At 38.0% G+C, this 18321-nt stretch overlaps 3 protein-coding genes across 5 annotated transcripts; 1 reads left to right on the top strand and 2 right to left on the bottom strand.

The window, feature by feature from the left end:
- Positions 1 to 27: 27 nt before the first annotated feature.
- On the bottom strand, positions 28 to 5722 carry LOC113678286 (uncharacterized). 2 transcript variants are annotated; one of them, XM_089187287.1, is made up of 7 exons: positions 5525 to 5722; positions 4116 to 4206; positions 3554 to 3639; positions 2943 to 3041; positions 2590 to 2634; positions 974 to 1054; positions 28 to 315 (listed from the first exon to the last, which is right to left on the bottom strand). In XM_089187287.1, the coding sequence occupies exons 1-7, from the start codon at positions 5600 to 5602 to the stop codon at positions 289 to 291; spliced, it is 507 nt and encodes a 168-aa protein (XP_089043413.1). In that variant the 5' UTR covers positions 5603 to 5722; the 3' UTR covers positions 28 to 288. The 2 variants fall into 2 exon arrangements, with proteins under 2 accessions (XP_089043413.1, XP_089043414.1); XM_089187288.1 differs by lacking the exon at positions 2943 to 3041 and having other exon boundaries at positions 5525 to 5709.
- A 1592-nt stretch (positions 5723 to 7314) lies between these two features.
- On the bottom strand, positions 7315 to 11284 carry LOC113678311 (uncharacterized). Of its 2 annotated transcripts, XM_027195200.2 has the most exons (7): positions 11176 to 11284; positions 9845 to 9953; positions 9179 to 9264; positions 8926 to 9024; positions 8771 to 8815; positions 8208 to 8327; positions 7315 to 7997 (listed from the first exon to the last, which is right to left on the bottom strand). In XM_027195200.2, exons 1-7 carry the CDS (start codon positions 11239 to 11241, stop codon positions 7788 to 7790), a joined length of 735 nt encoding a protein of 244 aa, XP_027051001.2. In that variant the 5' UTR covers positions 11242 to 11284; the 3' UTR covers positions 7315 to 7787. The 2 variants fall into 2 exon arrangements, with proteins under 2 accessions (XP_027051001.2, XP_089043410.1); XM_089187284.1 differs by lacking the exon at positions 9845 to 9953.
- A 904-nt stretch (positions 11285 to 12188) lies between these two features.
- On the top strand, positions 12189 to 17613 carry LOC149038312 (uncharacterized). Its single transcript, XM_089187290.1, has 7 exons — positions 12189 to 12581; positions 14177 to 14294; positions 14691 to 14776; positions 15273 to 15371; positions 15962 to 16006; positions 16458 to 16562; positions 16705 to 17613. The coding sequence occupies exons 1-7, from the start codon at positions 12504 to 12506 to the stop codon at positions 17113 to 17115; spliced, it is 942 nt and encodes a 313-aa protein (XP_089043416.1). The 5' UTR covers positions 12189 to 12503; the 3' UTR covers positions 17116 to 17613.
- Positions 17614 to 18321: the final 708 nt, after the last annotated feature.

Consider the following 18321-nt stretch of genomic DNA (forward strand, 5'->3'; position numbering starts at 1 on the left):
AAAAAAGTAAGACCGAAAATACTGAAATATGTACGCGCCTTTTTTTTTTTATTTAATCTTCATTATTCATGCATGTAAATACCTCTTCCAATACTACATATGTTATAAAACGCTATTTTTTTCGGTTGAGATCTACCTAACTGAATCTGACCACGTTTTCTCCCTCCTTTTTCCGTTTTTGTAAAGAACCCTTACGGTTACATTTGAATTAGCCTCATTTACATGTCGGGTCTTGTTGTCTCTAAAAGTTAAAACAACAGGCACATGCGTATATCTGATTCTGGTGAATCAAGCAAGTCCATCGTATTGATGGTACTGCAAAAAAAGATAGAGAAATCATGTTTTTAACAAACTTTTGTTTCTTATTGGTTTCTTGAATATTTTCTTTTGGTCTGATCGGCGACTGTGAGTATTCTTGATTTAGTTTTAGGTTGCCCAATAGAGAATCGCTCCACTCTTCTTTTACGGATAACTAAAAAAAAAATATCTAGGATTTCCTCAAAAAAACAACTTCCGGCAATTCTTGTTCCTAGGCGGTGTAAATTAGATTAATTATCCTTAAGCTCTACACATAAACGCTTCGAAGGAACACTCGATCCTTAGTTCTGTAGTCCAATCCAGTAACAGAGCATATCTCTACCCACCCCTATCTCATCCGGGATAGCAAGGAATGTAATCTACCTATTCTACTTCAGGGACTGGTCATTATAATCTACATCGCGGGGGAGGGGAGGGAGGGTTGTCAAAGGATTTTGGTTGTGTCGTGATAAAAGTTACCTGAGTTCCTGAAATATTTTAAGGATCCTTCCTTTACACTGTGTCAACAATGACTGACTGAACCCCCATTCGTTTCCCCTGAAAACGATGTAATCCTTTCCAAAATTCTCCGCCGATTCCCCCTCCCCCCTCCCAGGCGGTAAATAATGGCAGATTTTATAGGAAAATGATGCCATGACTACGTTATGTTTATTACCGAGCTTCCACTCATTTGTAACGATGTTTGTTCCGGAGGAGGAGTCTCGATGTATGAGTACACCACAAGAATGAAGTACACCTGATAACCGAAAAAAAAAGAAAGAATGAAATTGAAAGAAAAAGAAAATTAATGTAAATATGTGGAGAGAATAACACATAGGCGCGCGTAGATATGGAATTTCTCTTCGAGTGTTTAACTCGATAGCTCTCGAGTGAGCGGAGCGAACGAGTGGGATGTCGAGTTGAACACGAGAAGAGAAATTCCATATCTACAAGCAACCATGTATTATTTTGTTTATCACATAAACACAAGAGCTCGTACTGAGAAGAAAAGCCGACTTCACTAATTTAATGAATCGACAATCCCCGAATAACAACCGTAGAGTGCGTTGGCGCTAACTCTTAAGATAGAAAAATGCATTGAATCATGATTACAAAAACAACAATGGTCGTAATTTTAAATTTCCAAAATTCTCTTTTATTATCCTTACCGATAGAAGAAGTCTTTCAGGTAAACGGCCAAAATCGGTCAGTGGCAAATCTTCCAGTTGTCGATTTTCATTCTCAGCCGAGAGAAATGCTAACACCAAAGCCACTGAATAAGTAACTTTCGGTTTTTCTTTTAGTATATTGGTTTTCTTCCCCTTCTAGGAAAATTTGAACCTCACTGTCTGTCAGCGATACGGATTTTTTAGTGTTTTAGCCGCAAACAATTCGAGAAACCTCCGACGAACAACTTGTATTGAGAATAGTGAAGACTTGCCGTTCATTCATGAATCTGACCGAGGGGCGCCAGAGGCGAGTGACGTGCAGCAGCTGATTGGCTATATCAACACTCGTGGAAAAAAATACGATCTTTTTTCACGCGTGTTGTTACGACTTTTCTCAGGGCGGGAAATCTCTGTATAACACCGCAGTTTATGTGATAAAAAACAGTAGAAAATAAACGATTATCACATGACAATAATATGAATTAAAATACTTAAAAATGATGTTGAATTATATTCCAAAGCAAATTTAGAAACACAGCTGAACAGAGTAGAATGCCACTAGATCGTCTTGGACCCTGGTAGTTTATTTCAGAACTGACTATTCAGAAAAGAGATGGTAACTTACGGACTGACTGAATGATTGACTGAAAGTCTAACTAACTGACAAATAAATCAGGGGTATGTTTCTAGAGAAACTATGGTGCTGCGTCGGTAGGGGAACGAGGAAGATAAATTTTGGTATTTTAGAGCGAATGACAGGGCTAACGCTTGAAATGTCAGCTTTGAAACTCTTTACGGTGGCCAATTGTCATCATCAACTCAGTTGATAAAACCTAAATTATATTAACTTACTGACAAACTAACTGACACACTGACTGACAGATCGACTTCCTAACTAAATGACTGACTAACTTAATGACTGACTGACAGACCGACAGACTGATTGATTGACTGACATAATGACTGACCTACTGAATGAACGAATGACTGGCTGAACTAAGGAAAGAACAGGCCAAGAAAGATGGAATGAACGAATCAAACGGAATATGTGTCACATTTAGAACTCAGAACATCTTCGGATTCTTAGATTAAAGCCGAAGCAGTGTACAGAGGTGAAACTCACCATTAAAAGCCATGCGTAGATGTTCAAACAGAACAAAAACAAGAACTAAGAAGAAATAAACAGGAAATATGTTAGAGCGAAAGTCTTTAAGACGATAAATTCAGCTTGGAAATTCTCTAAGTTATCAATTTTCTTTGTCCCAAGCTCGTGACAAAACGAAAACGCATCCTATTCTACTGCATTAAAACCTACGAGTAGCAGTTCCCCCTCCCCCAAGAAGAAACCTTCCTCCTTTGCGGGGGGAAGGGAACGGTCACTCCTAGGCTACAGTCTATTACCGTGATTGAAATTTAACGTCTCTCTTAACTGTTAAACAATTGTCACAAACATATTCACGGAAGGAAAAGACTTACCCCCTCCCAAACAGACATGAGAAAAATATTCAAAATGAAGGAGACGCAAATCACAAAAATTCGCCAGCAAATCCAGGAATGTGTCAGATATCTGCTCGGCTGATGATAAGAAAACAAAACGAGGTAAATATTTGTTTCCGTAACGTGTATTCTTAAATTGAGAAGAAATAATAAGTTAACAAGCCAGCCGATAGATTTCTTTGTAGAGTGCTTTTCGATTCAGTGTCGTAAAACCAAACCCAAAGTAATTACGAGAGCCAATCAGAAGTAAGGAAAATACCTTTGTAAGTCAAACCACTGCCCAAAGCGCGGGAAGAAAACGCGTGGGCGACCAAGACGTGAATGGTTTCAGTTTTACATCTGATTGGTCGAGAGGATGGAGCGAGATTTTTGGACCAATCACAGACCAAAGTAAAGCAAAACCAGTTCAATTTCGGATTGCTTTCGACACTAATTTGAAAACTACTCCAATTATAAATCTGAACCTTATTCTATTCTCGTTCAAAGTGTACCTATCTTTAACTCACTTTCACCCGAAAAAACGAGCTATTATATAAACGAAACAAGTGGTCATAAAAGGAAAAAGGGACATTGGGTCACAGTTTTCTTACCATGCAATAGGAAATCAAAAGAAAGACATCCGCCAACATTGAAACGGCGGAAAATGCAAGGGCAACCATACTCAAATCGGCTAAAACTGTAAAGAAAGGAAATACAATAGTTTGAAATTTAAAATAAATAGTGTTCACTAAGGGTTCTTTCAAGCCAGAGATTATTCCCCACGGAAAAGTTCTTACTTGCAAATTGGCAGCGAGAAATTAGAGGAGCAGTGGAGAATGATTCAGAGTTCCGTTCACGCGCCCGAAGTAAATTAGGATGGTTTTGGAAGATTTATAACTACCACGACCTCGCAGTAGTTGGCTGCATTTCAGATATTCAAACTAGCTGTCATATCACATTATATGGATCTCGTTGCAAGAGGTTTCTTTCAAGAGTTAAGCGTCTCATTCGCAATATTTACTGCGGAACGTAGAGGTTGTTTTGTAGGTCTATGCATGCATCTCATTCGAATTTGATGATCTCCTAACATGAGTGAAATCCATATTCTCCTAAATTGTAAAGGACCATTGATACTCTCTGTGTAGATCCAGTCAATGAACATGCCTTGCATACCTTTTTTGTATCCTTGGGAGATTGGCAATGCATCCAGTTCACCAGTTTCCGCGGCTGTGTGGTTCCAGTAAATTCCTACTCCATTTGAGAACTATGTGAAAAGAAAATCAATGGCCTTTTTGGCGCTTTAACTGGGCAATATTGAATGATAACACTATCTTGAGGCCTTCTTTAGCGTAAAATACTCATAATACCGTCAATAGTTGAGTATGCTACTTTCAAATCTCGCATTTCATGGGACAACGTGAATTGTACACGAGGTGAGCGCGAAAAGCGAGTGCTTCTCTCGCGAAAACGCAAAGAATGATCGGCCTGTCCTTCATGCGGGCTAATTTTAAAGGTACGAAATCACAGTTCAGGGCATGCGCGGCGTGACAGTCTTCAGCCTTGAGAAAGTTTATGTTAACACATCTCTGATTACCTTTTGGCTCTTAGAAAAATGCACGTCTTGTTGACCATATGGGTCACGCGTTACAAATACTCTTAAGAAACCATCTCTGGAAATTCCTCTTTAACACAACGTAAAAAAGTCTTGGTTCATGGTAAGATTTTAGTTTGCCACCAGGAAAATCTCGTAGTTATAAACAATAACACATTTGCTCACGCGTCGATTTCATGAACAGAGTGTCACAAAATACGCGTGTTTGACATCCTTCCAGCGCCAGAGGGCAACTGGCTATTCTTCATACAAAGATCAAATTGTCAATCGTTTTCACTGTTTACTACTCTCAAAGGTTTGTTTCCTAAAAAAAAAAATCGATATAATGCACATCAAGGTGGAATGCTATCAGAGAACGAGATCGATTTAAAACAAGCTCCGTTTTATAATTATGAAAATAGCCCTAACTGACATAACGCGGTGTTTTGCGCCGGCAAAACACCGCCTTATATACCTTTTGAAATTTTCAAGCAAACTCGTTGTGCGTCGCGCTCAAAGCCCCATTCGCAGAAGGACTCACAACAACACATTTACGAATTTTTACTAAATAAATCTAATTATCTCCTTAAAGAAAAACCGCGCCAAATTAATTTCCTCCTCTTCATTCCGGGTGCACTATGCATCATGCACTATCCAAACTTGAACACAATTTCAACTGCAGAACTATATCAGTCAAAAGAAAAAGGACTTTTGAGTAGTTACGAGTCTAAAGCCACAAAAAATAATGCTCTTGCGACATGATAATTTGCTTCGGTGGCATTTCTGAATTTCCGTTCTCTGATGAGCTCGTTAGATTTGTAATCCTTTAAATTTTCAGCAGGCGGTTTCCCGTATTCTCCCCTCCGTTTCCATAAGAATTCGCTGCGGCTCCGCCGCTGGAAACTACCAAAACACAACCAACTACGCAGGATCGATACTGTCATTCGATGACAAACATGGCAAACTACGTATGGAAAATATGGATACATACGATGCCGAAGAGGCCGATTAACATAATGCCTGTTCGCAGGTTACATCCACAACAAAAAGTCTGCATATGAATCGCCATAGCTCGAGCCCACTTGTTGCTTTTTAGACGTAAAGTAAAGAAACGGGAAAATCAGGACATTAATTGCTATTTGCTCTTCTTTGTCTGGGCGCTGTAATCCTTGAACGATGAAATGTCTGAAAAACATCTGTCAATCAAAACATATGGCGGCCAATTGGAGCGGAGAACACGTTTAATCTGTTTGTATCCTGTTTCATCATATTTTTGAATACAAGGTTACAATTAAACATGCAAACATGGAAACGCGCATGGTGAGCTCGGAAAACAGAATTAACGGATGCGTTGAAAACTGATTAATTTACTTCCTCTGAACAGTCAACAAACAAACGACGTCCAATTTGTTTTCATCAGCTCTTCAGTGATAAAGTTTTCCGCGTGTATTCTGAAGCCCGAAGGAAAGGGTATTAGGTGTACCCTTCCTTGTATTCCTCTATGCCCTGTATTTTTTCTGCCCTTAGATCAAAATTTGAAAATTTTCCGGGGGAGCATGGTCCATGACATGTTAATCGGGCTCTCGAAGGTTGAGCAACTCTCGTCCAATAAAAAACATCAAACCTTTAGGCAACAGTTAATCAGCGATCCTTCAACTTGCTGATCCATTGAGTAACTATACTATCTTGCAGAATAAGCGTAATTTCTCTGCGTTTTTTTTTCCAGGAGAGTGGATGCGAGAGTAGTGGGAGGCGATTTCTGCTCTTGCTCGTGGCTCGTATTTCGCGCCTCACCTCGCATATCGCCTTAAAAAAACTGTTTTGTAGGCTTATTGATATTCGCTTCCAGAAAGTCCTGCTCAATCCTTTGACCCAAACAGTGGCTAGCAACGACTTTCTTCTTACAATATCACCCTGAATCACACTTAAAGGTCACGAGGATAAGAGAAATGATCACAAATTACAAAAGTTCTTGCTTGCAGGTTAAACAAATTCTCCTTGTCAGCATGTTTGGAAATATATAGAGAACAGAATGGAGAGGATGTACAATAATGTCAGGGCGTGAAGCGTTCATAAACATCTCTGTGTTTGTGTTGAAATAACTGGTTGATATGTGGCAGTGCAAACATGCTCGTCTCGTGCGAGAAACCCTGACGAGAAGTTTTTGTTAAAAAATGGGTGTTTATTTTGACCATTTTAACCTGATGTCAAGCACGATTCTCAAGGGAAACAGGACAGAGGCTAAATGAAAATGTTTTCACAAGATAAATAGTCCTATCAGGAAGATGTATGCGACGTTTTAAGTCACGAGTCTGCGTACAACATAGGACAGCGTGGATTGCAAAACGCGTCTGATAAAATTATGCGCGGAAGACCTCACAGCCATATATATAACATCTTTATGGACTAGCTCGTACTTCGCGCTTGCATTAATCCCGACATTCTTGCTTTAGCGATAGGGATAGTAAGCGGGAAAAATTTACGCAGTAACTCATAATCATCATTTTTAAAGAAAGCCTTAATTCTAAGGATTACATGGAAATCTTTCATAAGTGACTATTTCGGGTAAATATTTATGGTTACCGAAGGTTGCTGCAAAGGAAAGCAGTAAAAATCAAAAACGAAAAGAGTGATGGTGCCGTTTAGGCTAAGAGCTCCCCGACTGTGTATATTCCTTTGCTCCTGAAGGGAATTTGCATCAGAGATCAGTTCTTAAAGATTTATTGAGATATTTGGACGGTTTGCATAGTCAGCTCCATAATATTAAAGAAGTCGATCGGGTTTCCTATCCAGCCGCCTTTAATTTAGTAACAATACATAACCATTTGGTAACATAATTTAGGATTATTTATATTCATAGTCCTACCTAGCCACAGACACCTAGGTCTCCCAGTATAACGTACACGAGTCTTTCATTTGCGCCAACCCTTTGGACGCTTGTGTTATTGTTATTAACATCCATCGGTTTCCTTAATTTGCTACCGTATCTTGTTGAAGCCTTCCGGCTCTTATGGAAAAGGTGTGCAATAAGTTATTCCTAACGCTACGTTTAGAGGTAAAATGAATAACTCAAAAGAGTAGCTTGCCCTATCTATTTTGTTCAGGCAAAATAAAACATCACCAGCGGTAATCAGCAAATTCGTAAGTTAGTTATGCTTGCTAGCCGTGACGTCATGCAAGACCGGCAGACGTCACAGAAACCTTGACGGGTGCTACTCCCATCTTACGACGTCTCGAAGTGGATATTCTACGCCTTAAAGTAACGTCACAGCAGTTTTGTCCGGTACCGCTGATGCAGAAAGATTTCTTTCGTCAACTTGCATCGTTTCAGGTAGCAATAAGCCATCATAAGACGTCACAGTATTGTTTGGTGCGGCTTGTAAGGGAGAGTATCCTACGTCAGACTTTGACGTCACAGGGGCCTGGCACGGAGCCGCGTATTGGAAAAGATGTCCCATGTCAACCTGTGAATTAGAAAATGAAACGGATAAATGAATGAATTGATAAAAAGATAAATAAAACGAGAATGATCAGTAATAACTCCTGTGCTGCTACGTCTGCATCCTTCTGAAGCGACAGCTAACAAATAGAACTCTTACACTGTCTAAAATCTATATTCGCTGATTAAAAATTGTACTTTGGTAGTGAAAAAATCAAAATAAAGATGTAGTTACCGTTTGAGTTTGATTGCCATGGATATCAGCACAAGTAACAGTTCGTATTTCCATATCCTGAGCTAAGAGTTCTTTACGAAGGAACGCAATATATGCACACATCACGAAGATGAAGAAAATCTTAAGAGAAAAAGAACCAGCGATGGTTAGTTGTGTCTCATTTCCTGCAAATTGTAGAGTAATCTTGATACAATGCGGTTACGATATCTTAGACTCAAGATATCTAAGACTCTCCACCAGCCTTAGGAATGAGTTCATGTTGTACCCTATCTAAGGTCGTTCTATTTTCCCATAAAGCCACAAGAAATATTGCCACTTCCTCAGAATGAAATGCTAGTCCATTTATCTCAAAGGTTACCTCTTGGTAGTTTTTTCAATTTGCTGATAGTTTGCAGTTACTACGCAGAATATTTTCCTGGGTTGATAGAGGCACTTTGGGAGAGATGTTTTGACACATTTGATTTCCAGTTAATGAAATGCTGAATTATGAAATATCTCGCATCCATTAGCCAAAGAATTGTAAGATAAACTCGGCAGGTGAATAAAGTAACGACTAAATGTACCTTTATGACGCACCATGCGAGTATCCCAACCAAGTAACGGTGTTGCTGACATTAGGAAAAGTAGAAAAAAAAAATGACATGTTTAAGAGATTCTTTAGCAGTTGTTCTTTAGATATGACAGGCATCGTATTCGGTGAACGTTAATCTTTACTCACCAGTTTCCATTCAGAAATGCAGTAAAACAACAGTGCTAACATGAAAAGAACGTCGATAATGCCCCAAGCAAGCCAGGTTATTGCCAAATATTGGTTCTTCTGTGAAAAGAAGGTAACAGAAGCAAGCTGTAAATTTTGAGTGAAAAATAGTGTGAGAAGTTCTCTGGAAAAACTGGACAAACTTACCTAATTACTTAAATATAACGTTAATCCATCAGAATTTAATGCATAAAAATTTCCAAGTTGAGCTTACCAAGGCAATAGATACCAGCAGCAACAAGTTGACCAACAAGGTAATTGCTTTAAAAGCGATATAGGCTCGGCTCAATTTATAATACTCTATTTAAGTGGACGAAAGAAAAAGATAAGCTTGTAGTTAGTAAAGAAGAAAAAAAAAACCAAACAATAATAACAAAAAGATTGCCTTAGTGATCGGAAAATGCACAAGTGATTTTTTTGAAGTATATTGGTAATAAATTTCGAGTGGATTTTGGATTATGGATACTAAAACACAATTAGACTTTAAAAGAGCTTGACTAATTTCAAGTTCCTGTTTACGTTGGGCGAGCAAATTGATTATATACCCCAAATCATTTGAATACTAGTTAGAAAATATAGCCAGAAACTGATTTCAAAAGTTTAAAAAATATTTAGAATAACTTTAACATGTGGGCTAGCAGTCTCCGTGCAATTTTTAGATATTTTTAAAGAGTTTGTTGAGGGCTCAATGAAAATTGACACCGGTAAATTCAGTCGTGTATCGTATCAGATCATAATCATGTTGAACATAATATTGAACCAAATTAAAGTTTTGATTCCCGTTGTTAAATCTTGTTTTGGAACGAAAATGAGGTCAATATGTGTAATTCCAAAATGTCCCCCATAAATTCGAGGAAGAGGAAAAATTAAATCAAATTACCTTCAAAGGAGTCTCTGGTGAATGGAAAGTCCCTGGTGTAGATCTCTTCGAGAGGCTTAAGCCATTTAACAAATTGAATTTGATAGTAAATTGAAAACATTGACACTCTCTGAAATTGAAAAACGGGTATAGATGACATGTTGTGATTACTACAGTTTGTATAAATTACAGCAACCCAATCTTGAAGGATTGTTTTTTCAATAATATCTTTAATCCATCCTTCTATCTGCATCTCTGTTTGGAGATGTATAAATTTGATAACGCACGCACCCATTAGATCTTTAGATTTTCGCTAAATTATCGTTGCTTTTGCCGTCATGTTTCAACGCTGGTTGCAGCCACGAGAGTAACGAGACATCTAGAATGAAATGGCGTTATCTCTCAGCTGAAAGAGGACGTGAGTTTGAGAACGTAAATTTGTAAACATTACGTATGTTACTTCCGGTTCACCCTAGTTGTCAACTGCTCGAGCTCTCTTAGAAGCGAAATATGTCATCATTATCTATTTATCGCCTCGGCGTCTCTGGTTTCTTTTTAATTTTCAACCTTATCTACAAATTTAGGGCTAAAGTGATCGTATTTCGCTGGAACAAGGACGTTTTTGTTTTGGATGACAAGAATAATAATGTAAATGCATAGTACAATTTGACGAAAACTTTGTCAGATTGGGGATGTTGTTAGTTGCAGAGCGTGTAAATTCAAATTCAAAGAATTCTTATGAACTCCTAGTGTCCTTAGCCTATATTTTCTAGCTCTTTGAATGGAAATGAATAAGTGTACCCTATAAATTATATTTTGTTTACAGACTCCGAAGAGGTCATGCGTGACATGCAAAATTGACTTTAGGACTGTTAAACGAACTAGCATTGCCATAGACGACCACCGAGCTCGATAGCTGACCACCAATGATCTAATTTGAAATCCAAAGGATAAAAATCGACTAAGTTCGTCCGCATTCATAGCTGAATAAATCACTTACAAGAGAGAACGGAGCGATTAAGAAACTATACATTAACGCAAGAAACTGATATAGCAACGTTTTAATTAGCACTTAGCTAAAAGTTGGTATGAGAGGAAATTAATGGCTGGATGACTTGAAAATTTGTCAAATATTCTATGTTAGGAAAACACAAAAGAGTCCATAATAAGTAAAGCAAAGAAAAGAAAAGGTGGACAAAAATCGAGAAGATTAACATGACTGGAAATGAAGAACTTAAAAAGTTTCGCATGCGGTTTTTAAAACCTGGCGGCTTTAAAGTTGGGGAGTGATTTTTTTGAGGCTGAAAAAAGAACTGAGACATTAAAATATTTATCTGGGCATGAGAACTTACCAAGCCACAGAGTGCAATATGCAGAGCGATTATTCGTAAAACGCTGCCGCATAGAAACTTTCCCATAGTTGATAAATCGAAGTAACTCTTCCGAACGTCAAACTCATCTGAGTTGCAAACGTTGCGTCTGAATACTTTAATACTTTTCCACTTCAAAGATCCGACTCCTAATTCACCTTTCTGAACTTCGCAAATTTCTTCGGCCGGAAGTTATGAGAATCTGTTTTCTATCGAGGCAGTATTGACCTAGACGGTCTGTTTCTATGGCCATTGTCTATGAGTAAGTGAGCTGATATCTTTTATTCCTTTTTTTCTTGAAGTCAAAGGTTAAGAAAATGACTCACGTTTTTAACATGCGGTCACGCACGTTTCAACGAAAACATCGTGCACGTGCCGCCGTGGGTGTACAATTGAATATCGATGGCTGTTCGGATTAGAAACGTGCAGATTCGAACGCTTTTGATTTTATTTCCATGGGTATCTTAATTAATGCCATTTAGAGATATAGGCAGGAAATTGGGCAAAATTTCCGCACAGCCCCATACTTCATTGTGCTTCCATATCTGAGGCTTTATTATTAGGATGTTAGGATGTGCATGCATATTTAAGTATGGGGCTGTGCGGAAATTTTTCCGAAAATTCCACAGTTGTGTTGATATTTATTTTACAACAGTTCGTTACAAGAATTCAGAAGAATGACGAAGAGTGAAAAATTAGCTTTTGGTTGCCTCGACTGCGCCTGATACTATGAGCCAACTGTTGAAGTATTTAAAAGCAACTTTTATCAAATGAGAATTCCTCAGTCTTCGTTAGACTAGTTTTGATTTTTTGAAAAGAGAAAGTAAATTGTAATTTAGTATTTCACAATTCCATATAAGCACTTTCAGGATATATTAAAGGTAAATTTATTGTTATCAACTGAGTTGATAAGGTGAATTGGCCACCGTAAAGAGTTTACCGGTTTTCAACAGACAACGCAACGTCGTGTAAGTGAGCATGAGATAACGCACGTTGACATTGTGAGTAATGGCCGAGTCACGTATCACGCGCACGTATTATTTCTTCATACGTGCCTGACTGAAAACCGAAACGTATTGACCTGTTGACACCCATAAAGATTCAGAATGCAAATTCCTCCTATAAACTCTATACATGGTCAATAAAAAGGAGTTGGGAATATAGAGATAGATCAACAAGGTCGATCCGTTTAGAAATCAAGGTCAATATGGAGGATCTTGAGAGCGAGCGGGTTAAAAACCTCCCGGCATTTTCGGTGTATTTCACTTGAGTTTGAAGAATCGAAGAAGAGACATTTCCACTTATCCACAATGGCAGTTTTAGTGAAAATATGTTGCTGCGGATGCAGTCTACGAATCAGTGCTTTGCTTATTGGAATCTTGGGCCTGGTGAGTTAAGATAGTTAGCCATAAACTACCAAACACTATTTTGCCATAATATTACAGACAGCCCAGTCATAATACTCTTCAAAAGTTATCGAGCGGTCATTGATATTTCCTAATATCGCTACACCGCTGGTGAAGATTGAATTATTTCTGTTTTTGGGTCATAACACAACTCAGAGTTAATAAGGAGTTGCAGAGCAGTGTTTATCGATTTAAGTAACAAATTTCAAGACAAACAAAAATCGTGAAACTTCATAGGTAAAAAAATAAGGGAAAATAGGAATAAAAAATTCTGGTCTGGGCCACCAGCAGATTCTGACTTTAAAAAATAGAATTAAAAATGAAAACTAAAACTGACAAAAATCGAAAAACCGAAAGCCACAATGCTGACGCCACTTAAATAAAAGTAAATGGATAAAAAAAATGCCACAGGGATCTTTGAATAACTTTAACACGCACTTTCCACTTCTACTCATTTTGATAAAATTATACGCTTTCGTCTGCAAGTTATAGAAGAGGAGTGATGAAGATAACCTTAGACAGGGAAATAGCGTCAAAATTCGCGTGGTCTTTTAGCATAAAGATTATCCTATAAAGACTATGGAATAAGCTATCAACATTATGGAATAAGCTTCCTGCGGAGATTTTGAGCCAAACTCCTCGGCTGCTTTTTATTCTAAGTTACTCCACTGTTTAGTTAATAATCACAAGGCACTTTTATTTATACTCCTATATTTTATATTATACAGTGATAAAAGTACTATCCGAATTTCTTTATTAATTCTATCCGAGTATTGTATAAATTGTATATCTTTGTATCATAATAGTTGGTGTGATGTCTGTACAGATCTTACCAACTTAGTGAATGCAAAGGTAGACGTAGAACATAACAATCATTCGTTTCGCACCATTTAAATATCAAGAAACAAAGCAGACTGCCAACGTCACGCGTCAATAAACAATTCCCCTCTCCAGCACGAGTGCCCTACAAGCCGAACTTATCCATTGAAGCACGTGCGCTAAATTAATTCACCCACGTCGCTTGTGATAACCCAAGTGACCCCAAGTTGCTAGCAATATGGACTTTAAAAAAATAATTTTGACAGTTTCGTTCGCTACATCACGTTGCGTTGCTAGCGTACGCCACAATGTTATTCGAGATGTTCCCTCTAAGTATTGTTAGTGTGCCCAGCGTATAGGTTTTATTTAGTCTAGTATATAAGGTCGAAACATACTTATTGTTTACAAGAGTTTGTACATGCCACATGGCGTAAATTGGATTTTTTAGAAAGCCCCAAGAGACAATGTAGCAGAATATTTAGTCTGTACTGACTAAGATCGAGCTGTGTTACTTTTCATGTCCAGCGGAAATTCAAAATAAACGCGATGAATTTCGTCTTTTTTTAACCAAACAAAATTTGCGCTAGAAATCAAGAGTCGAATCCAAAATATTTTGAGTAGCACAAATTAACAGTTGCCACACTGCAAGCCAAGCATGATATAGTTCTTATTGAGTGGCAAGATCCGAACAAACGAGTCAAACGAGAGAACACCTTTGAAAGATTTTAAATTTATGTCTGTGCTTACATCCATTTCAGATCTTCCAAGCAATCATACTTTACAACCAAAGTAAAGCTCTCATAAAGTACAACCAGGCTAACATAGACTGGGACAGCTACGAAGGATATCTCCCTGTAGACAAGAAGCACGTCCGCGGTATTTCCGTTTCTCCTTCCTTGTCTTAAAAATATCAATAAATTATCTGATAAAATCATAATACACTTAAACGTTTCAAGACAATATTTTCATTCCATAATGAAAATAAGCTGGTCGCCGAGCACGTTTTTGAACAATCAGCAAGCAACTAAATTCATATTTTAAGGATGGTTTTCACTAGATTCAACGTTTCCCCGTCAATTCTTGAATGAGGAGAGTGTTTAAATTATGATGTGTTTTCCAGCGGTGTATTTTGAAGGGACAATAAGGATTTGCTATTCAAATTAACGTGCTTTAAGTTTTGGGAGTCAGCTCTAAGAATTCTTTTCTTTACTTTATTTTGATTTAAGTTGTCTGGTTTTTTCTCTCTCTCTCTCTCTCTGTTTTCTCTCAAAGCGATCATCGCATTGGCTTATGTAACCCTCGCCTTCAAAGTGATTTCAGTCCTATGCAATGTGTCATTGCTAATATCCGTTGGCACGGTAAGTAAAGAAAAATCGAGGCGGCGTAAGGTTTTGTACTATGAAGTGCATTTTAGTTGTGCGTTCTGGCATAATCTTCAACTGTGGTCTGTAAAATTTCTTAGACACGTCTGACTTCATCGAATGTGGGCACAGTTTTAAACACATTTGCGAAGTTTTTCCCGAATTGATCCCAGAGGCTAGATAAATGTGAAGCAGGAGCTGAAATATTCACCAGTATCAGTTGTTATCGTATACTCAATCTAACTAAAGGCTATCCTTGAGAATTTTAATTGTCATTTTATACATTCTCCCCCCCCCCCCTCCCCGAAGCAAATTTTCACCCGGCACTCCGTCAAATGTTAGCCTAATTTGTGCACGCACAGCATGCATATTTACTGGGTTCATATCTTTGTTATTTGTCCGGCAAGATCCTGATATGTCCTTATCGTTGTTGTTGTTTGTTTTTGTTGTTATTGTTTTAGTATGACAGCAAAATTTGTTTCCCTTGTTGCAGAAAAACATTTATTTGGCTGTGGTCTGGCTGGTGTGGAACATTCTTGATTTTGCATGCTCTGTTGTAGTGACAAGTTTCCTGTTGTCCGTCTCCGCCGTGGTGAGTACAAATGGCAAAAAGGAACAGTTCATTATCTTCACATCAAATACTTGAGGTGTCTAGCGTGGAGTTCAATGACATTATCACACAACTCGGAGTACAATTTTTGACAATAATGACACAGTAACTTCAAATTTATACAAAAAAGACAAACAACTATGAAAAATAGCTAAGATTAGCAAAAAGCTGTACATAAAAAGCATGCATGTTTAAACTCTTCCAGTCCGACGTCTTGTATGTTTAGTATTAACGCGTTAGATTCCTCTTCCTAATTTGCAAAATCGCTCTTACTTTTCCTAGTAAAGTAGGTTTCATAGAACTCGAGAACAGATTGCACCTTTTTTTTGGATAAGTTCAAATATTTTCAGACATCGAACTTTTTTCTCTCTCTTAAGTTCAGCTGTTGATAGTCTGTCAGCATTAAATTCATATTGTCTTGAACCAAGGGATTATATCTTTCCTTCACAAATATGAATTTTTTTTGCGGCCAGTTTCAATCACACAAGTGAAACTATCCTAAACTAAACTGTCGGTCAATTCATATTATAACAAAGTGAACTAACAATATTTCTTTGTTTATCGCATCACAGTTTATATATGCAGATATTTTGATAATCCTGTGGTGGTTGCCTACGGTAAGTTTTTTTTTTTTCATTGTACTTATCACTGATCACGGGCGTGCGTATGCAGAAATAGTAATAACTTTTACTTTTTAATGCCTATTTTTCGATAAGTTTTGCTAAGGACCCTGAATCACTAAATTAATCCCTCTTCCTGTGCTAGGAACATGTTGTCTTTTTTCCTAGGTGTATAAGTTTTATACCCTATGTTCAAGAACCGCAAAACTCTTTCACCGCTAGTTTCAATCATGATACTGAAAAGCAGAAACTAGCCTATAATAAACGTCATGATTGACATATAAAACGAAAAAAATCACCTTTATCCTCCAATTGAAAAATAATTTATCAAATAACTATAATATACAATAGCTGCAACGAGTAAACATGGACCAATCATTATTATGCTTAATTTTCATCATTTATTTTCATTTTCTATTTCATTCATTTATTTCATCTCGTATTTCAGATCTATTTCATGATTGTGGTTCATTCGTACATAGAGGCCCTCCGTGAAGATCCATCAGGGGCAAGCGCCGGTTTTCCTAGAGCACACGTTTACCAGACTGAAATGGTAACCAGATTTACGTCAAGATCTTACTGAACACAGATTTCCGTTTATGACCTTATGGAGTACAAAGCTTGTGCATCAAATTTATTGATTCTTCTTTAGATCAATAATTAATCTGTGTTTAATATTTTGCCTCGATCCATAGGTTGGTTTACGATTTGCTCGCCCATGCGCACTACTACCAAACACTACTGTGACGTCACATACTGGTGTAGGATACCCTCCCGCATGCGCAGTACCGGACAAGAATACCATGACGCCACAGGCTGGCTATGTTTATCCTCCTCCATATCCAGCTTTGACGTCATATACTGACGTAGGATACCCTCCTCATCATCCACTAGCTGGTGAGATTACCCTGTCGTCATACGACGACACTGGATATCTTCCTTCTAATACAGCACATGGCAGAACTACCATGACGTCACAAGATGGCTCAGGGCATCCTCCAACTTACACAGATCCTGGCACGACTACTGTGATGTCTCAGAATGGGAATTCTTCTCAACACACAGTACCTGCCAAGGCTATGGTGACGTACGTAGGCTCTGAGTGATGTCATGATAAGCTGTGAATGACCCAAGACCTCACCGGTCACTGACAAGCCTGAAAAACGACTGGGCATGATAAACATTCTAAACCAGTTAATTTATGTAAATGTAAAAGTGGCCCCAGAATAATTCTAAGTAATTTCTTAAGTTTGCAGTATTTTTTTTCACGTTATCATTCCCTGATATGGTTATAAATCATATTTCAAGATTTTTGCATGTAACACATTATAAGGTAATGTTAACCTTTGCGCCGATTGGCGAGCTAATAGGTAGTTATTAGGCAGTATTCACCAGCAAGCGAAACTAAATGGCCTTGGTGTACAAGTTTGGCTTAAAAAGCGATTTTTTCCGAAATGAGGCCTTTTTGCATCCTTAAGTTAATAGGAGGTATTTCGGGACACTTTGAAAGTTGATTTAACGTAATAGGCCTAGAATTCCAGTTGATCAAGATCACTGTAAATTAAAAAAAAACATAAATCTAAGTAAATATGCTATTTATATACCATGGTTCTCCTTCATCTTTTCATTGAAATCTTTTGTTCCTTTCTGGTCGCTTGGAACCCTAGTAAACCCATGAATTCAAGTCTCCTTGAACGTTGGCAGCTAGTGCCATGCCCCTGGCCATTAGTTCGGACAGTTGTCAATTTGTTGTGATGGGTACTTAATGGCATAAGTGGGGTACGCATACCTTGGACAGCCTGCGAATAACACTGGGCTGAGCCTTTTAATTTGTCCTGCATCTCTTGAAATTCCTCAGGATGAATAATTCTGAGTCATTTCTTAAGATTACAATATTATATACTGCACTATATCTCCCAAAGAATTCAATATTTTGACCTATCATTCTCACACACTTGTCAACTCAATGAACTTAGCATTTGTGCCAAATTTGAGCATTATCACCCTGGCCTGGTTTTCTCATGGACACGCTTTAGAAGCAAACCGTTCTAGGAGCGATTATCAATTAGCCTACAAGACAGGTCTACTTTGTCTATTTATCAAATTTCGCTTTTTATTTTTTGCGCATTCGCAAGGCGGGGCGCGAAGTACTCAAGCGGAGATTTGCGCCAACTGTGCGAAATAATACAGCTGAATTCGTCAAGTCCTAAAATTTCGATAATAGTTTCACCTTCCCTCATTACCACCAGTGTTAAAAATTCTCATAGTCCTTTAATTTTGTCCAATCGCTCTGACGTTAAACGCCTATATTC

This window comes from Pocillopora damicornis, chromosome 11 (assembly GCF_964200805.1).
Source record: "Pocillopora damicornis chromosome 11, jaPocDami1.2, whole genome shotgun sequence".
NCBI lineage: Eukaryota > Metazoa > Cnidaria > Anthozoa > Scleractinia > Pocilloporidae > Pocillopora > Pocillopora damicornis.